The sequence below is a fragment of the Scardinius erythrophthalmus genome (genome assembly GCF_964197995.2).
Source record: "Scardinius erythrophthalmus genome assembly, chromosome: 20".
Classification (NCBI taxonomy): Eukaryota; Metazoa; Chordata; class Actinopteri; order Cypriniformes; family Leuciscidae; genus Scardinius; species Scardinius erythrophthalmus.
Genome location: NC_138240.1, coordinates 31,657,303 through 31,677,974, shown reverse-complemented (window position 1 = coordinate 31,677,974; position 20,672 = coordinate 31,657,303). Strand labels below are relative to the sequence as shown.

The 20,672-nt window shown below is 37.3% G+C and overlaps 1 protein-coding gene across 2 annotated transcripts; it reads left to right on the top strand.

The window, feature by feature from the left end:
• The first annotated feature begins 714 nt into the window (after nucleotides 1–714).
• Nucleotides 715–19,702, top strand: plp2b (proteolipid protein 2b). 2 transcript variants are annotated; one of them, XM_081349848.1, is made up of 5 exons: nucleotides 715–1,186; nucleotides 13,639–13,794; nucleotides 13,903–14,001; nucleotides 14,110–14,206; nucleotides 17,602–19,702. In XM_081349848.1, the coding sequence occupies exons 1-5, from the start codon at nucleotides 1,091–1,093 to the stop codon at nucleotides 17,613–17,615; spliced, it is 462 nt and encodes a 153-aa protein (XP_081205974.1). In that variant the 5' UTR covers nucleotides 715–1,090; the 3' UTR covers nucleotides 17,616–19,702. The 2 variants fall into 2 exon arrangements, with proteins under 2 accessions (XP_081205974.1, XP_081205975.1); XM_081349849.1 differs by having other exon boundaries at nucleotides 730–1,186; nucleotides 17,395–19,702.
• The last annotated feature ends 970 nt before the right edge of the window (nucleotides 19,703–20,672 follow it).

Genomic DNA, 20,672 nt, shown 5'->3' with positions numbered 1-20,672 from the left:
AAAACCTAGCGCACTTTCTACTTAGGCAGCGTTTGTAGGCAGTTCTAAGCCGAAATAGAGCTGGTAAGTCCCGCCCATCCGTAAAACCCCAAGTGGACCTCTAGGTTGAAAAATCGTCAATGCAAGTGAATGTGAGAAAATAATTATTTTCTGGTCCCGTTTGAATTGTGCCATGAATGTGAACATATGTTGTCTGTGATTTTTTTATATATTTTTTCATGTTACGAGTTTGACAGTATATGGTATGATTCTTCAGCTAGCAGTTGTGGAAAAGACATAACGAGAAAGACTACATGTCGCCTTTGTGACGTCACCCCATAAAGTTGACTTACCCGTGGTTTTCACCAACCTCAACGATTTTGTCCTCTCCCTGAAAGAAGGCGGTGAAGTGCACCAAAGACACAGCCATGTTTAGCGGGATCCGTGAGCTAGTGTCCGTGTGCGAGTGGTGCTGACGTTTCAAACGCGTCGAAAGCAGCGAAGAGTTGTAGTCCACAGCTCTCACACTAACCGTATCAAACTTCTACCCGCTGAATTGTATCATTCTTTACACGAAAAATTCTATAAAAAATTCACAGACAACATATGTTCACATTCATGGCACAATTCAAACGGGACCAGAAAATAATTATTTTCTCCCATTCACTTGCATTGACGATTTTTCAACCTAGAGGTCCAGTGGGGTTAGTGGAAGGGGCGGGACTTACCAGCTCTGTCAAACTGCTGTTTAGGTAGGAAGCTGAGGCTCACTAGGTTTTAAAACAAGGTTATAAAAACTCTCCCTCTAGTGGTTTTATTTTCCTTCTCCGTGATTTACCCTCAAGAGAGTCCTAGTATACTAAAGCCTTAGCCAACGCCCCGCACACTCACTCTTTCCTCTCGCAGTGACAGACCGAGTCGCACACTCGCAGTCGAAGTTCATGAAGAAGCTGAAAGCTGCGTCAGAGTTCACGGACTGATCAATAACTAAGTTACGCTTTCACTTTCACGCTTTCAACGTTCACTGAATCTTCCTTGTGAACGTTTGCTGATACGGACACTAGGCTTCCTAAGAAGGCGTTATTTCATAGGAATAACTTACATCTGCAGAATGGCAGAAACTGAGGGGAATGCGTTCGGAGGCTGTTTGGAGAAACTGAAGAATTATGTGCGAACTCGGAAAGGAACGATACTGGCTGCTGAAATAGTAAGTTATTAGCATGGCTGTGGCTTTAATTGCTCTACAATTTCATTTTGTAAGACGCTAGCATAACATTGAGAGATATGACGTCTGTTATTCATTTGCTTCATCGAAAGTGTGATAAGCAAAATGCTGGGTATGAAATAAATGAACTGTTGCCATTGCCATGGAGACACTCCCACTGGTTAAATAAAAATAATTCACCTGTTGATTCACACACTTGAGTCAGAGAAAGTGAGAGAATTTTTTTTTTGGATAGACAACACTTATTGTATGAACATTTACTTCATTTGTTTTTATTTCGTACCTCCAGTCTCTGAGTCTGAGACCCACAAACAGGAGTAACGTTACGTTAGAATTGTTACGGAGCACTTTTGAAACATGCTAACTTATAGAAATAAACTCATGTTTATATTCAGTTCTCATAAGGTCATAAGTTACCAACGCGTTAGTCATATGCTAAGTATGTTTTTGAGCTATTAAAATGAGACCCCAGACAGAACATATATGGTGTAAACATTGTTTAATATTGTTTAAAATATCTAAAATGTTCACTTGAAAATGAAAAATGTGTCATCATTTACTCACTTTGTTCCAAACCTGTGTGAGTTTCTTTCTTCTGTTGAACACAAAATAAGATAATTTAAAGAATGTTTGTAACCAGACAGCTGACGGCACCCATTGACTTTCATAGTATTTTTTTCCTACTAAGTGCTATCTGCTGTTTAGTCACCAACATTCTTTAAAATATCTTATTTTGTGTTCAACAGAAGAAAGAAACTCATACAGGTTTGGAATAACATGAGGGTGAGTAGGCTAAATGATGACAATTTTCACTTTTAAGTGAACTGTCCCTTTAACTCTTTAACTCTTAACTTTTGACCATAAACCACATACTTTCCATGTTGAAAGCTAAAAACATATGTGAAGAAAGTGTCATATTTGTCATCGAAACACTCAAGCAGCTGTGTCCAGTATAACAAAAAGTGACTAAGATGAAGTATAGTTGTAAATACAGTTATACAACTGCAGCAATTCGGTACATCGACCTCAAAACATATTCAAGTATTTCTTATTGTGAGAATATATGGCTACAAGTAAGGGAAGTGGGTGAAAAGAGTATTAATAGTGCTGTTGAATGAAATACCTCCCACCACAGAGCCATTTGAAACTTCACACTGACACACAAGTGTGTGCTTTTGGGAGGAGGTGGCATGGAATGCAGACCATGTGCTTGATGGTGTGAGGTCAGAGGGCATGAGGTTTCACCCATCTGCTGGAAACATGACAGGCTGGTGTGTCATTTATCTTGCGTCAGTTCTCTGAAAGGAGAAGTTGCGGATGAAATGGCTAAAGATACAAAGATTTTGGAACTTGGCTGACAGAATTCTTAAGGGCTGTAACAGGCCTTTGATACCAAATAACTAAATTGAAAACAAGCTCTATCTATCTATCTATCTGTATATCTATCTATCTATCTATCTATCTATCTATCTATCTATCTATCTATCTATCTATCTATCTATCTATCTATCTATCTGTTCTTTTTGGAGCTTGACAGAACTTGGTCACTCTTTGCTTCCACTGAAATCTGCGAAACTTCCGTAGAATTATGAATGAAAGAACGCAAATCAAACAGGTTTGAAACGACAAAAAGATGAATAAATGTTGACACAATTTTAATTTTGGTTTGAACTAAACCTATAGCAGGACACTTGATGTGCTTTTTCATTGCCTCATTGCCCTCACATATCACATATTTTAGTAATAATCATAAATTAGCCTAGGTATCATTCGAAAGCTTAAACACTCAAAAATGAATTCTGTGAAAACCATTTTGTTAAACCAAAATTGGACAATAAGTTACCATGCATGTGAACAGTACTTTAAATTCTTTTAGCTGGCTAGACATATGGCTTTGATTTTTTTTGCCATTTTACAGTATTTTGTATGATATAAATATAATATAAATTGCTTAACAGTAAACTTAAACTTCTATTGCTAACTTTTTTACGCTTTTACATATTTGAAGTGCTTTCACTTCTGCAATAATCTGCTGACTTGTCTTCTTTAAAAAGCCAGACCAACCTTATGTCTGTATTTCAAAGCATTCATGAATTACAACCGTTGAAGTTCAGATCTGCTCAAATAGGGGGTGACATTTAACAGGTTAAACTAAAACATGCACTTCTGTAATAGGTCTCAGTATTGTAAAAACCCAAATTGTAAAATACAGCAACATGGCTATAAAAAATTCTTAATAGCAAATTTGTTCTGGGTGAATGATTCAAACAGGAGCTTTTAGAGACATAAACTCACCATGTCTTTGCATACAATACATAAACTATTACAGAAAACAGTAATAAAGGCCTGAATGATGAACCTATAATTTATTATTAGGCCTATACATAATGAATCTTTCCTAGTTCACCACATATCACATGCCCAACTTCCTGTCATCCTGTCGCCTTCCTTGAGAAGTCATTGACTGTTAACCAACACAGAATACTGTGGTACCAGGAGCAATAATAGCATGTTATATAACTAATTGCTGGTTAAGGTCGTGGACGTTGGACGCTCTGATACACTCATTTAGGAGAGTTCAGTTTTATCATGCAGACACACCCACAGCTAAACGTGTAGAGTCACGGTCAAGTGAAATCACACGCCTAGCGTCTTACAGTGAGAAAGCATGCATGCTGGGACTTTTACTGAGGCTTAGATGGAGTGATAGATGTACTGTATAGCTCTATTATATTTTGCTGTTTTGGACCGAAACAAACACATTGCTCTAGTGTGAACAAGCTGTAGGCGCCTTGCCATCACTAAGTGTGTCTTTGTGCGCCTTTGCCAAATGATCAGTGTTTGGGTGTTGAACATTCTTCATTGGAGAGTGGTTTGTATATTTCACTGGTGTTTACATGCTGTATTGTCAGAGTGCTAGTTAATGTTTTTCGTGTTCGTGCTTTTAGGTGTTTTGTATTTCTGGTGTTTCCTCATTATCTGTTCCCCCTCGTGACCCTGTTCAGCTCGGAGCCCTCAGTAGTGGGTGTTCTTTAAGGGGCAGCGCTGCATCCTTGAATAGAGCTTCATTGTGCGCTGGCTGGAGTTCAGTCTGCTTGTGTGAGGCTCATAGAGGCAGTTTGTGCCAGTCCCCACAACTCATAAAGCTCTGATACATATGTGCGTGAAGGAGGAGTGTCTGATGACATCATGCTGCCCGCTCCACTCCTCCTCGCCACCCACAGGCATGAGCCCGGCGTAAAGACTCGCCTCTAGTTCAGTCAAGGAGATTTAATGATTAGTACATTAGTGCTCTAGAAAAACGTTTCAGCATAAGATAATAAAAAAAAAACCAGCTATTCAAATGACACAATATAATGAAGTTTGTAAAGCTACAGTGAGCTTTTCTCTAGGCAGGTTTATGCATAATTTATATATAAAATAGTGTTTATAAAAATGGTGTTTGACTTATGTAAAATTCACTTTTACATGGTGTTTGAACATAAGTGTGTCTGCTGCGATGTGTACACAATCACCCTATAATTGTAAAAAAGTGTCTCAAAACGAGTCATTCAGGTTTTCTATACATTGTGACATCACAGTGTAACAGTGACCCCGCCCATGACTGATGACAGACTCTGGCCTATTTAGCTTAGCTCCTCCCCTGAGTTAGCTGTACACAGTCCGTCATGTTGTGGTGGAAACACAAGAATGTCTCTGCTACGTGATAAACAATATATGGGCCCTATCTTGCACCCAGCGCAATTGACTTTGTACACCGACGCATGTATCATTCCTATTTTGCACCCGCGCTCAGCGGACTTTTCCCTCCACAGACGCACGTCGGTAAACTAGGAAATGCATTTGCGCTCCCGGGGGCGGTGCAGCGCAAAGAGGAGGCGTGTTCCGGCGCAAACGTTCCCTGGTGCTATTTTGCAGGTTTAGAAAACAATTCCGCCACTGACCAAGAAAAACCTAGTCTAAAGTCAGTGGCGCGTTGCACATGTTATTCATATGCTATTTAAAAGGTATAGCGGAGGATCTTTCCGAATTTTAGATAAGACCCGCCCTCTCCACTTTTTGAAAAGTTTGATTGATTCACCAGAATAATTGACAATTAGGAGGACCAATAGTATAGGTGATCCACTCGGACGTAAAAAATCCTCCGCTATACCTTTAAGGGCGCATGCTTGGCCATAATCAATGTAGCGTGTGTACAACGCGCATACACTTTGCTTATCTCATCTACACACAGACGCAGCAGTTCTCATTTTTAAAAACCCATACATTATTATGTATGAAAAATATTAACACATGAGGGAAATCATTGCTGTGTCCATGAAGATGTGAAAAAATAGGCATAAATCTAGCTTACACATTTACGCAAATTTTTATTTGCGTATATTTTTTATTTAACGCCTGTTTAACCGAAGCTAATTTGGGTGGGTTTCTCCATCCCCAATGTCACTTCTCTGTGTTTTACGGCCCTGACGAGAATGTCGGTCTCCTCGGCTGTGAACCGCTCCTGGCGTGCGCCTGGCAATCCGCCGTTATAATAGCAATCCGCCATGGAACAAGCGCGCCTGCTCTAAAAGGGAATGTTAGATGTCGCTCTGATTGGTTTATTTCACGTTACGCCCAAACCACACCTGTGAATAATGAAGCTACTTCAGACCAATCCATTTTAGATTTGCGTCGGGCGCAAGAGCCATTTATCCCGCCGGTATAATAGCAACAGCGCCCAAGACCCGCCCACAAAGTTACTTGCGTTTCGCGCTTGATACTTGCGTTTCAGATCGTTAAAATAGGGCCCTAAGGGTGTGTTCACACTTGCCATCTTTTTTTGACAAGAAAAAGTTGACAAGTGCGCTTTTTTAGTAAAAAAAAAATTTTTTTGGTTCCAAATAGCAGCCAAGGCCGCCTTTTGTTGCTTTAACAACACATTAACATATAAATAACCAGCTGGTTACGGTATAGATAACTGTTGCTAACGTTAATAGGTAAGATAGTTTTGTTAACGATAAGTAGTAGATGATACACTTACCAAGGATCCGTCCAATCGGTGCCCACACAGCCTCTTTATGGTGTATATTATGGTAGAGTTTTGTGCTCATGTCATATACTGTAACTCCTTGTGCCCTGACACGAGTACAATAAGTCCATCTACCGGCACCTTCGCCATTTTTTCTTGTTGTTATGAAAACAACAGGTCTCGCTACTCACTTGTCATTGGTCAGCTGTCAAAATGGCGCTTGACGTATGGCGTTTTTTTCCAGAAAACTTTAACTTTATTCAACTTGAAAAGACACTCTAAGCTGCAGAAAAAGACGTCAACAGTGGCGTTTAAAAAAGCGCTCAGGACTGTAAAACGTAAGGAACCGTAAACACGGTTTACTCCATAGGATTATAATGTAAAACAAACGCTGGCAGCTTAAAAAAAGACGGCAAGTGTGAACACACCCTAAATGTTCTTTTGTTTGCTGTATTAACACAGAAAGTTATTTTTCCATTGCGCTAGATTGACGTGTTTGATCGTTGTGCTCACGTCAAGTATCGTTTACAGCGTCTCGCACAGGAAACGGCGTTCTAAAAACACAGCTCTCAAGTTAAAAGTAGTTTCTACTTCTAAAGTCCATTTCTATGCCTTGTGTTTTCCACTGCCCACGTCTCACATTTTTAGACACAAAGAAGCGTTGTGTGAGTGAATGTCCTTGAATTGGAGAAAGAAACACAAGGTCCGTATTGCACGTTTACATGCATAATGGAAAATCAGTGCAGTGGAATGCAAGAACACGTTCTGTGGAAACGGCCCCATACTGTTACTCCTGTTTTGTTATTGCTTGAGTATCCGAGGAACTAAAGGCTCCGCCTTCTTCTGGAAAGGGGCGGGGAGCAGCAACTTATTTGCATTTAAAGATATACACACAAAAACAACGTGTGTATTTGCTTCCACCCAAAAAGGGGCATTTTGGGCATAGGCCTATTTAATAAATGATCTGTGGGGTATTTTGAGCTGATACTTCACAGACACATTCTGGGGACACCTAAGGCCCCATATTACATCTTGTAAAAATGTTGAACATCTTGAACAAAGTTCATCTATAACTCATTTATAATGCTATATAAATGTATAGCATTTCATACTGCATGTACATAATGCATGAAATCGTGATTTAAATTGTGTGTGTGTGTGTGTGTGTGTGTGTGTGTGTGTGTGTGTGTGTGTGTGTGTGTGTGTGTGTGTGTGTGTAAATTAACTATAATTATCTGATATGAATTGCAATCTTGGATCGATTAATTAGCAGAAGTTATTACTCCACCAACTGCATGTGATGTTATAAAAAATATATTGTTGTAACACTGTGGTTTAAGTGAAGGAGGTTCGCCATGTTACTATGGTTTTGGGAAACTAGCTAGCCAATTTCTCCAACAATGCATTGCACTATGGTAGTAAAACAGTGATTTACGTTGTTGTACAGGAAACACACCCCAGATTAGTGATCAACTAATATGAATTTTCCATTGAATGATTCTTAAACTATCACTGGCAAATGTAAATATGTGGTTACTAATCCAACAATGAACCCTAAAAAGCTGCATTATTTCAAGGTCACCTAACGAAGGTATCATTTTAAATGGATAACTGGCCACTTAGTTTATGTGTGTCTTGTAATAAATAATTCATTTTAACTGGAAAAAATAAATAACCTATGTTTCAAACCTATGTTGTGTGCCATACCTCTTCAACCCTGTTACATTCAAAATGTTTTGAGGTCATTAAAATGGGATAGTAACATGCAAATTTGCTGATATTCTGAGGAAGCCCAAACATGTAAAAAATAAAATGAATGTACATAAATCTTTAAAACTTAAAGTTTGGGACGGTTAATACTGCAGAGCAGGTTGTAGTCATGTAGCATGGGCACATCTGTGTGAAGAACTGTGGATGTAGAGTTACACGCTTGTCAAACTAAGTCCAGTATGTTGAAGCCAAACAGCAGTCATTCTGCTGGGAGTAATATATTTATGTGCCCCATGCTGGCTTCTTTTCAAAGGCATGGAGAGATAAGATTGTGCATGTTTTCAACTGGCTTCCCTAATGGAAAAAATGCCTTTCTCTGCACTTTCTCTGGTATTTTGAGCTTATCTGAAAATGAAAAGTGTGTTAAAAATGGTTTAAATTTATGGTGTTCTGGGTAGCATTAGGCCAGAACTAAACTTTTGCTCTGTTGACTGGATCTGATATGCAATATGTAAACGCACTGGTAGTTGTTTTCTCTTTTGTATATAAAATAAGGCCAGTAAGGGACGGGTCACCTCAGCAACATCACCTCAGGGTTCATTTCATGCCCCAGAAAGTGGTTTCAAGGGGAAGTGGAGGATAGGGGATTTTTTTTTATTTTTTTTATGAATATGAACAGTTGAGCATATTCATTTTGAAAAAACACAATGAAGTGCATGGATGAATTATTTATAATAAGCACTGCAAAATAAAATTTAAAGCACAGTAGTGTCAAATTAGTCTGATCTGCCGGCGGTTTGATTTTGCCCTGCAGCTCAGGCTGGAAACCTGTCCATTTATCTCTGCTGCTTCCTTTACAAATTTGCGGGAACCAATCACAAACTGGCTTATCCACCTGGCATGCTATTGGTGGGTTTAATCCAATCCAATTCCAGAGCTGTTACGGCTCTTAACCTCTCGACGATGTCCGATGTCCAATTCCTTTTAACCTCTCGACGATGCTCAATGGCTTCTTTTTAGCAAACAAATCGCTCGAGTGGGTGTAAAAACCACTAACTTTCATGGTTTTTTTTTTTTTGCATAACCTGCAAAAATCGCTCGATGCCATTGTTGCTTCTGCAAACCACCGATCAACACGTTTGGTTACACATTTCCTGTCTGGAGTTTTCGCGTCGCTCTGCAAAGTACATCGCCTGGATCGTTGGTCTGATTGGTTGAAGGACTATCCAATTGCGTACAGAGTCATTTGAGCTATGCCCGTTGATCACGCCTCTTGTGCAGTAGAAAATACAGAGCAGAATCCCCAGCCTAATGTTCAATCTTAAAAGATTGAGCTTGGTCTGGTGATAGCCAGACTAGTGTCTAATGTGAGATGAGAGCCCAAGTAACCATCATCAGTGTAACACAATTGTGTCGTCTTAGCGGCCCCTAATTTAATAACAAATGATTGTTGCGACGGAAGCGAATCAATCATAACTAACCTTAGCTGGAAAATAACTTTACTAAAGAACCGCTATAAAGCCAAAACAATCTCTGTTACCATAAATTATACGTTTATCTCTGTAAAGCTGCTTTGAAACAATCTACATTGTTAAAAGCGCTATATAAATGAAGATGACTTGACTTGACTTGACTTAATGGTAAGACTAATTAAAAAGTAAATAAACAACTCACCCACTTGATATCACCGCTTTGTCACGTCACATTCAAACTCGAAACGTCTTGAAAACGTGATCTGTCAGGGGTTTTTAGTGAGCGATCAGTTGATATTGAAGGTACGTGTCTGTGACCATCATGACACCTGCTATTTTGATGACTGATTATTCCAAAATAGGCTAACTGTTAAAAGAACAGCTTAACAAATAAAATACAGCCTACATGAAATATTAAATGTGTTACGGCATTCTTGTAGTTATTATTGTGGAATAAATGTAAAAATTATGAGAATACTTCATGAGAAAAATAGTTCATCTTAATCAGAACAATAATTATAATGCAAAAATGCACAATACAAAAAAAAGTAATTTCTGGTGAAATGCCTAATTTCTTTATAGCAGCCATCAAAATCATGGAACTTGAAGTGCTAAAATGTTAATGATGATTTTGCCTTGACTTTAAAATCACAATGAAACGCAAGTAGTGACAGACCTTTTCTTCCATATTGTTACGTACATCTGAGTGAAACAAATTATCGTAAAAAAAAATCAAATGTTTATCAAATCAAACTTAGATTTATGCATCGGCTGGTGATTTGATGGATGCAAATCAGCTGAATACGAGTTTGCAAGGGGCGGGGCTTAAGCAGACCTAATGGTTGGATAAGCCCTGCATACACCACTAGATTAGCCCGGTTAAAACCAGACCATTCTCAGTAGTAACTGAGTTATGGTCTGGCAAAGCTTCATTAATAATTCATTTCCAAAGGGGCGTCACCAACGGACATCGCTCAAATGCCTCTGGGCTAGACCTAAAACCAATCAGAGCGATCGTCATCGTATAAAGCCATATGCTGCGTCCCAATTCGCCCAAGTTACACTATGCCATAAAAGTAAGTACTCTTTTTGTGAAGAAAAGATATTTACTTTTGAATGTGTAGCAAAAAAAGTATAGGCAAGCTTTGAGACACACTACTTCATCATCTTTATCGGACGGATCTGTCGCGATTTTTTTCTTTGCGCAAACAAATTTTTTTTGCGATTTGTTAATTTCTGTTCAAAATATAATGTAATGTGCTTGCAAAATATAGTTCTCTGTGCTCAAAACTTACAATTACTCGCTCAGGATTGAGGCACACATATAACGCCATATTAATGGAGACTGTCCTCATGTGTTTGCAATTTGAATAATGCATTTAAAAGTTGAACGGACGTTGCTCAAATGCCTCTGGGCGCAATTGGATAGACCCAGAGCCATAGAGAGAAAATTCTCTCTATGGCTCTGGATAGACCTAAAACCAATCAGAGCGATCGTCATCATGTAAAGCCCGCCTCAACGTTTCTGATTGGTGCCGCGATTTGGACGGATTAGAAATGGGCTTGAATGGGCTCTTTGCCAGACTACTTGCAGAGCAAATCTAAATTTGCCGGAAGTTTGTCTGGGTTTTCCCAGGCTACCACTTGATAGAAGTCTGTCGTTTCACCGGATGTTTGAGTTATGAGTAATTACATAGGGTGAATTTTTAATGTTTATGCTTGATATTGCCATGGTATCATAACTTTGTTTGCCCAAGTGATGATAAACAGGAAACTTGCCTCCTAACACATTGATAATCTTCCTGTTTGAGAAGATAGTTTTCACACTTGCGTGTATTTGAGCCGTTGTTACTGTGGAAGCAGCCGCACATTACAAACAGAAGGCACAGGTGTTTCACGGTGGCATGTGTACAAATCATTAGTACCACGACAAACCATGGCAACATAAATAACACTTGAAGAGGAACTGCATCCTGTAAGAACATTAAATAACACCTGTTCTGTCCTTGATACAAGTATTATGGAAATATAAGCATTAGTTGTGTTTGATGAGGCATACGTTTTTAGGCAATCAGACATTTAAATAAAATAGAAACATCTATTTAGAAGAAATGACGAGATCCATATCAAGCACACAGAAGTGCAGTTTTGGATTATTGTAAAAAATTATTTTTGTTAGCAACCGCCTCTTTTAAGACAAGTTAAAGCTTTTAAAAAAATCACAAGGGGGTATTACTGATGTATTTTATGTCATTAAAATAAAATGTGAAAATATCTTGAGCTTGTGTTAACCACAGACCTTATTTCAGACATTTAAAACCCATTCAAAAATACCCATTGACTTCAGGACGATGTTTTGTAGGTCTTTACCTGGAAATGAGTTGGCATTTGAGCACTTCCGAACTGGAAGTGCTAACATGCTAACTCATTTCCAGGGTAAGGCCTACAAAAATATGCCATCCCTTATGACGGTGTGCACATATGACAGCCAAGTAACTACCTAGCAACCACTCAGAACACCTTAACAACTGCATAAAAATGTCCTGTCAGCAGCCTAGACATTCCTATCATTGTGTCAGTGAGTATTGCACCACTCACATTTTCTAAATATCTTGCCATCAAAATGAAGTCTGGTTACTTTTTCTTTTCCTTCTTTTAAATTATTTGAATGTTTTGTTAGGCTTGTCAGTAGATTTAACATTTTGAGCATGTTGAAATCTTAAGGTCAGATTTTTTTGTCAAACTGCATACTTGCATACATGCTTTTCTTTTCATCGTTCTTTAAAAACAAAGCATAGTCAAATAGATTATCTACCACAGTTATTGAGGTCTGACTTGTGTCCACAGCAGGAACAAGCCTCTCCTAGTAGTAGTTGTGTTATTTGGATATTTTTGTTTCATGGCAGGTAGCAGGATCAGCATGTTTGACTTTAAAGGGCTGATTTGATATTTCTGTACTCCCAAAGGTATTCTTATAATAGTTCTGTTTATAACCATATAAGGACCTCGTCTACTGCTCTCTGCCTGAATTGTGCTGTGTTTACACCCATGCCCTATTCCTCTCTTTTAGTCCTCACCACATGTTTTAGTAATCAAAGTTCAAAAAGCTTCACAAACACTGGAGGGATGTGAGAACTTTAGAGCTCCACTGTTAACTGACACCTAGAGCAGATGGTATGTTCAGATGAATTGTGGGTAGTAGTGAACAGTAGTTGAAAGCTTTGGTGATTTGGCAGCAAACGTGGGTGACGTACTTGAGAGGGGAAATTGCCACACTAAAAAGCCAAGACATTTGGGAAAATAGGAAAGAAAACCATACACACTGACTCTAAAGTTATGAAGTTTTAAGTTATGGATAGTTTTCAGTCTATCATTGTTATATATTTTTTTCATAGTCTCACTTCATAAAGTTTTTATTGTAGTTTTAGAATTTTAGGGCTACCAAAGTTAACTGGTTTAATTCTTAGCACAGTCTGTTATTTCTCTCTAGTGGTATTTTCATGTTTAATGTAGGCCATTTGTAATGGATTCAAGTTTTATAATGTATCAAATTACCATGCATCAAAAAGTTGATTTAATTTGTGGCCATTTTTAATGAATTTATTATTAGTTTCAGTTTAAAATACATCTGGAAGATGCACTTTCATTTCAGTTTTTCAGTTTTTTTTTTTTTTAAGTAAATAAAACTTTACATGTAGTTTTATTTTAAATTCATCATCTATTTTTGTATCTGTTTTGTATATACATGTTATAAATCTAGTTATTGTGAACAATTCATCCATGTATGTTTTTCATGCTTGTAACGTTTTTTTTTTTTTTTTTTTTTTTTTTTACACCATAATGTTTAACTGTTCTTCCGGTGAAATTGTCACTTCTCTCTGGTGAATGCTGAACTTCTTCAATCAATCAAACCCTTAATCCACAGTTGACTGCAAAACTCTCAAAATTCAATCAATAACTGATTGATAGACCCAAGTCAACCCTAAATTTTTTTCTTCTCGATAATCTGATTCACTCGGATGCATGCCACAATATGGAAGAATAGATTTGTCACTAGTTCAGCTTCATCGCGACTTTAACAATAGCAACCCTGCAATAGAAAAACAGGCTTTTTGTCTGCAGAAGGGGCTAACTGCTAACTCTTGACTTCTGCTCAAAACCATGTTCACGTCCTTGCACTACACATTCTACTCTGATGCGATCAAGTTTTTGAAACTTTCTGTCTGTCTGTTTTCTTGTAGCTCATCAGTTTCATCATCCTTATCTGTTACGCCGCATCAATGTATGGAGGGTATTCGGCTATCGCCATCTGCGAGATGGTCTTTGCCATCATCTTCTTCATTATCTTCATGATGGAGCTGGACAAACAGTTCCTGGTGGTGAACTGGCTCTGGAGCGTAAGTATGAATTCACACACACTTGCATCACGGTCCACCCTATAGCACTGTGATGGTGAGGTTTCCACGATTAAGTGCCACTCATATTTTCTCTGTTTGCCCCGTCAGGATCTGTTCCGCGCGGCAATCGGTGCAGCTCTTTATCTCATCACCTCTCTCATCTGTGTGATCGGTGGAGCTGGGGATGGGGCTCGCATCGCTGGTGGGGTGAGACATCCAACGCTCAGCATCAAAACATGCCATTCTTTCTGAACAAATCTGATTTATTAGGGCTATATATCCATCACATAACAAAGCTCACCTTCTCTCTCATAGGTGTTCGGTCTGCTGGCTGGGATCTTGTTTGCGTATGATTCCTACACAATCTTCTTGGAAATCAAGAGCAGCAGACAGCATACAGCCGCTCCCACAGGTGCATGAACACACTCGTTCATTTATTTAACATGTTAGAAAGTACATTGGCTTCAAAAGGTATTTGGACACTTAAACCACATTTAAAGGGGTCATGACATGGATTTTTTAATTATTTAGTATGTTCCTTGAGGTTCACTTATACTTTTGCACACACACACACAAAAAAAAAAAAAAAAAAAAAAAAAATATATATATATATATATATATATACAGTACAGGTCAAAAGTTTGGAAACATTACTATTTTTAATGTTTTTGAAAGAAGTTTCTTCTGCTTATCAAGCCTGCATTTATTTGATAAAAAATACAGAAAAAAAATTAATATTGTGATATATTATTACAATTTAAAATAATTGGTTTTCAATTTATTATACTTTAAATTATCATTTATTTCTGTGATGCAAAGCTGAATTTTCAGGATCATTACTCCAGTCTATCACATGATCCTTTAGAAATCATTCTAATATGATGATTCATTATCAAAGTTGGAAACACTTCTGCTGCTTAATATTTTTTCATAACCTGTGATACTTTGATTAAAAAGTAAAAAAAAAAAAAAAAAAAAGCAAATGTTTTAAAAATAGAAATCTTTTGTAGCAACAATATACACTACTGGTCAGTAATTTGGGGTCAGTCATTTTTTCTTTCTTTTTTTGAAATAAATCAATACTTTTATTCAGCAAGAATGTGTTAAATTGATAAAAAGTGATAGTAAAGAAGATTTATATTATTAGAAAATATTTTTTTATTTTGAATAAATGCAGTTCTTTTTAACCTTTTATTCGTCAAATATATTAGGCAGCAGAACTGTTTCCAACACTCATAATAAATCAGAATATTATGATTTCTAAAGGATCATGTGATAGACTGGATGTCACATGTCACACTGAAGACTGGAGTAATGATGCTGAAAATTCAGCTTTGCATCACAGGAATAAATTATTTTTTAAAGTATATTCAAATAGAAAACTATTATTTTAAGTTGTAATAATATCTCAATATTACTGTTTTTTTTCTGTATTTTTGATCAAATAAACACAGCCTTGATAAGCATTAGAGACTTCTTTCAAAAATATAAAAAAAACGTAATGTTTCCAAACTTTTGACCTGTACTGTATATGCAAAAAAAGGGGCAGCTCCTTTAAGGCTTGTCAGTAAATGGCCATGATTGTTATGTTTGGCTAACGGCATTGCATAGGAAACAGTATCAACGCCCACTCGCTGTTGCATGTAAGTACTTTGAAAACAACCACTTAATACCGTCATTTACAGACAAAGCATCAATCATTTACATATGGTTTGTGATGCAGCTGCTGTCAGATCAGTCGGCTGCTTCGTCTGTCAACAAAAGACTCTCCATTACACTGTTCCTCGTATTACCTTTCGCTGGGATCCTTCTGAAGTCTGCACAGAGACACAAACCAGCTGTTTAAACTGGACGTGTCAAGGGAATGTTCTTTCACTCTTCCATTTGTCCTGTTGTTGACAGACTAAAGTGCGTTAAACATGTCAGAAACTGAACACGCATCTGTATACTGTAGTGTAGACAGCGTCAGTGATTATAATGGATTCTTTTGCTTTTGACGCGACGCTCACATCCAGTGTAGGAAAATGTTAAGCAACTGAATGCCAGTGGGCGGGGCCTATGCTGCGATGATGTGTAACTATTCGTCGAAGTCTTGCTCTGGAGGCAGTCATATGCAAATGTATTTGCCTGTGAGACATTACAGATCCCTCAATCTCAAAACGAGCTGTTTTTGACGCTTGATTAATAAATGCTTTGTTTATAATGAGTAGGATGTTTTAAGCTATGAAACTTGCTGGATGTTTTAATGGTACAAAGACCTCTTATGTGTCAAAAGATCAAGGCAAATTTGATTTCTCATGTCATGACCTCTTCAAAAGTCATTGAATTAGACAAAATATCAAACTAAGGCCCAATCCCAATTCTATTTTATAGCCCTTCGCCTACCCCTAGCCCTTCGCCTACCCCTTACCTTTGCCCCTTGAAACAGAGTGTCAAGGTGTAGGGGTGAAAATATTCCCCTAAGAAATGGGACACCACTACTACACGTTACATGTCATTATCGTCGCTAGCGCCTACGTCACAGGAGATGCGCCAATGTTTATCACAAACTTCCAAGATGCCGTCGTCAGCTGCGTGAGTCACGAATTCCCCTCATTCGCGCGTCCACTTCGCTTCAAACTTTTGCTTTTTACACGCGTCATATTGTTAATGAACTTTAACGATTTTTTTGCAACCGTTTCTTTAAAGAACATGACCGTAAATATGAGATTGAATGTGACAAAGAAAATGATTATTGGCAGTCATGTTGCCTCTGTAGCCGGTGTATGCAGGTACATTTCTCATACCCCTTCGTTTGAAGTGTGGTCCCGAAAAATCTTCGTTTCAAGGGCTATCTAGCCCTTCCCCTTACCCCTACCCCTACAACCAAAAGAGAATTGAGACAGCCCTACCCCTTCACGGGAACGCGCAAAACGGAGGGGTAGGGCCAAGGGGTGAATTGGGATTGAGCCTAAGTGTCACCAAATTTTGCTGTAGTTGCTCAGTGACTTTAGTGGATGCTCTAGGCCTATGTTTTTGAAAGAAGTCTCTTATGCTCACTAAGGCTGGATTTATTTAATCAAAAATACAGTAAAAACGTTAATATTGTGAAATGTTATTACAATTTAAAATAATTGTTTTCTATTGTAATAAATGTAAAGTCCCCCTGTAGTCAATAATTGTATCCCTTAAAACTCATCTTTGATCACCAAAATGACATATTTAAACGTTTTTTCCTTGAAAAAAATGTTCTTCGTGCCTTAAAATAGTTTGAATGTAACTCTACACCCTTGCCTCATTTAGTATACACGGTTCTATTAATGTGCAAATGAGCCCCGCCTCCACTCACTCACTCACTCAGACCAGCTTAGAGATCCACTCGTTGACGATCACACGTTGACCTGATTGGACCTAATTGGATTAAACTGCCCGATTCATATGGATTACTTTTACAGTGTCTTTATGAACTTTTTGAAGCATTTTCCTTTTTGTTTGAACTGTCCCTTTAAATCTGTTCACCCTGCAGCATTTATTCCAGTTGTTTGACGATGAAGGCCGAGGTTTGAGCCTCTCCCTAGATTTGAACTAAAGGTGACGCATGTTGTAACTCTCTTTGAACAGGTCGCTGAAGGCTTCTGTGGGAACTGACATTTGGCATTTGAGCCGAACAGTTATTCTGGTAGAGACGCCAGTGGCAACACTGGTTTCTAACCGAAAGCTATGCCCCTTTACATGTCCGCTCTTCCTTTCGTGTAACTATAACAACTTAACCTAACTAACTATTCCCCAGTTATTTATTTTGCGTCTCCCTTTTTGTTTTCTTAACAGATGACACAGTTTGAAAGCTACTTTCCTCACTACAACATTAACAGCAACCAAAACATGGAGACCGATTCTAAAAATGGCAAAAGGAGGGAATTCCTGAGAGTTATCGCAAAGTTACCATGACAGATGAAGACCAGAGGAATGCAAAAGGGTTGAAACCATTGCACAGAATAGAAGTGCAAGCACAAAAGGGATTGAAAAGTGAACTGTAAGATTAATGAACAGCTGTTAAAAAAGCAACAGAACGCTGTTGGCATCCAAAGATTCATTACCGTCATTTTGGTCAGGTGGCTTTTGTTACCACAAATGTTTTGTCAGATTGGTTGGTTACTATTACAAAAGCACTATCACAATATTTATTAGAAGATGGGGCTAATAAACATATCAGATAAAACTGACAGCTGCAAAACTAGTATCAAAAGAGTTGAGTTCCCATTCATTACTAGAGAAAGACCCAGTGATTTTAAATGAAGTCTATTACGTTGAGTTGGAAAACTGAATCTAATTCAGTCTGGTGCTGTTTTTTTATTATTTATCTGAAGAAACATAAAAGCTTAAGCTTTTTATGGTGTAAAACTTCACCATATCTTGTAACTGTAACTAAATTCTAATTACGATTGATTGTTCTTGTGTTTTGTGTCTAAAATAAGTTAATTGTACCAGTTTTTAGTGATTTCAAACAGGATTTGTGTCAGTCTAACCATATTCAACTCAGGTGCGTGCGGTCTAGAAAAAATAGTCACTTTTCAGTCAATTTAAAGGGCAACAATATTTATCGTGGATAGTGACAGTATGTATTGTGTGTAGTTCACCCAAAATAAAAGTAACTGCGTGAAAAAATTCAAGTTTACAGAATTTTAGTGTCAGTACTACATTAGACTACTATACATCATTTGGAATATAATGTATAGTAATGCAATGAGGGAATATTTGTGGGTCCTGATAATGCCAAAGGTCTTATGTTACCACATCTAGTCAGTGAAAGAGCTTCAGAATCATGAATATTGTTATTCTGGTGTCTCTATTGTCCTGTGCACTGGGTTATCAGTCCAAGCCTATTCATTTCCACCCACAATGTAATATCAAATTTAGCATTTTAATCAACAGTTCATTTTTTTGTTAACCTTTTACCATATGTCTTGGAGTATCGCAATAATATCATATTGTGAGTTCATTATTAATCTTTCTTACATTTTGCCATTTAACTGGTTACCTCAAAGGTTGTTCACTATCTCAATGCCATAATTGTGCTCTTTTTTTATTCTAATAATAGATTGATTCATATATTAGACGTGCCTTCATTTGCAGCGTCTATTCCATTCAACCCTACTGAGTAATGCAGAGTAAGAAATACTAAAACAGCTCTCACAGTTTGTCATCATTTTCAGGAAATATCATGCATTAAAACTGTTCACTCAACTGTGTAATAAGAAATGATTGTTTTGACGTGCCTTGAAAGAGATCATTGAAGAGTATTTGGACTGCCAGCTACTCCAGTTATTCTGATATGCAGTTGGTCGTCTTCACGCTTAAATAAGCAGAACTTCTCAGCAGCTTCTGGAACAGGAAACTGTCATTCTCACCTAACACTTGATTGTTGTAATGCCGTATGTACAACAGTTGTAATTTTACTGTAAGCCATGGGGAGCTTGTCTAAGTCAGAGATTCATAAATCTTCAATTTTTGTAAAACCATAATCTAGAGTAAACAAGTGTTTTTTTCTTTCTTTACCATTTATAGCATGTATCAATTGTTGTAACAATTTATAAATTAGAATTTTTTGTGAAGACTGTTTGCCTGTTTCCTGTCATGTCTATTTGTTTTTGCAGCCTCAGCTCTGACTACCTGACAGCATTTATTTGTGAGATGGTCAGAAATGCCATCAGTTCTGTAAAAAAATGATTAACTCAGGATGTTCTGCTCTTTTAAAACGGACGTATTTTCAGACAAACACTTTTTTTTTGCATGTTTCTTGTTCCCGGAAGTACAGCATGTGGAAATAATTCTGCAGGATTTAAGTCTCTGTCTAAATTGGTGTTGCTGTTATTTTTGGAGTTCTTTCGATAACATTCAATAAAAGGCTGTTATAACGTATTCAACTTTTAAAAATGTGTGTGTGTGGACCCTTTCATCTGTGTGAAGAATACTGTGTGCACAGCGCCACCTGCTGGAGTGTATTGATTTCGACTGCCAATAATATGACGTTTTAGAGCTACACAAATTTACTTTATATATAAAAATGAGAAAGAATGATTTAAGAGAAAAGAATAATTCACTATATTCAATGATAGACAGCTATTGGAGAAAATGTGACAAATATTTGTCACTAGATGGCAGCATTTACATTCATTGAAATACTGAGGAGTTTACTGTACAGGCTTTTCTGCAAGGGTACAATGTGAAAATGCTATTCATGTATTTTTTGGGGGAAAGGTAATTAAATGGCCTACCTTTACAACTTTTTAAAGAGATAGCTTAAAAAATATTGGCTATTCCAAATCCATTCAGAAGTTAAGAATCGTATTTATTTATTTGTTAGTTCGTGAAGCAATAGCCTACATTTGATTCCAGGATCATGTAACAATAGACTTAATTGCTGATAAAAAAAAGAGAGTATATATTTTAAATATACAAAATAGAATACAAATAGATATAATACAAATATAGAACATTCTTTTAAAGAATAATACAAATATACATAGTCTTTAAACTATTTTTGATAAATGCTACATTTAACTGAAGCATCAATTAAAAAACAGTCTTAGTAATTACTCAAGAGATAGATAGATAGATAGATGGATGGATGGATAGATAGATAGATAGATAGATAGATAGATAGATAGATAGATAGATAGATAGATAGATAGATAGATAGATAGATAGATAGATAGATAGATAGATAGATAGATAGATAGATAGATAGATAGATAGATAGATAGATAACAGCAGATGCAGTATGAATAAAACTGAATAACAAACCGTAATCACAATACACTTATGCTATAACCTATACGTATTTTTAATACCTAAATCTAATCAAAAACCAATGTGCAGCAGGCCTACGCTAGGGGGTT

Bases quoted from the DNA above. Each gene is read 5' to 3' on its own strand.
- plp2b (XM_081349848.1), top strand. From the start codon at position 1,091: ATGGCAGAAACTGAGGGGAATGCGTTCGGAGGCTGTTTGGAGAAACTG. The intron at 13,795-13,902 runs GTAAGTATGAAT...TTGCCCCGTCAG, and splicing joins TGGTGAACTGGCTCTGGAGC to GATCTGTTCCGCGCGGCAAT. The intron at 14,002-14,109 runs GTGAGACATCCA...TCTCTCTCATAG, and splicing joins GGGCTCGCATCGCTGGTGGG to GTGTTCGGTCTGCTGGCTGG.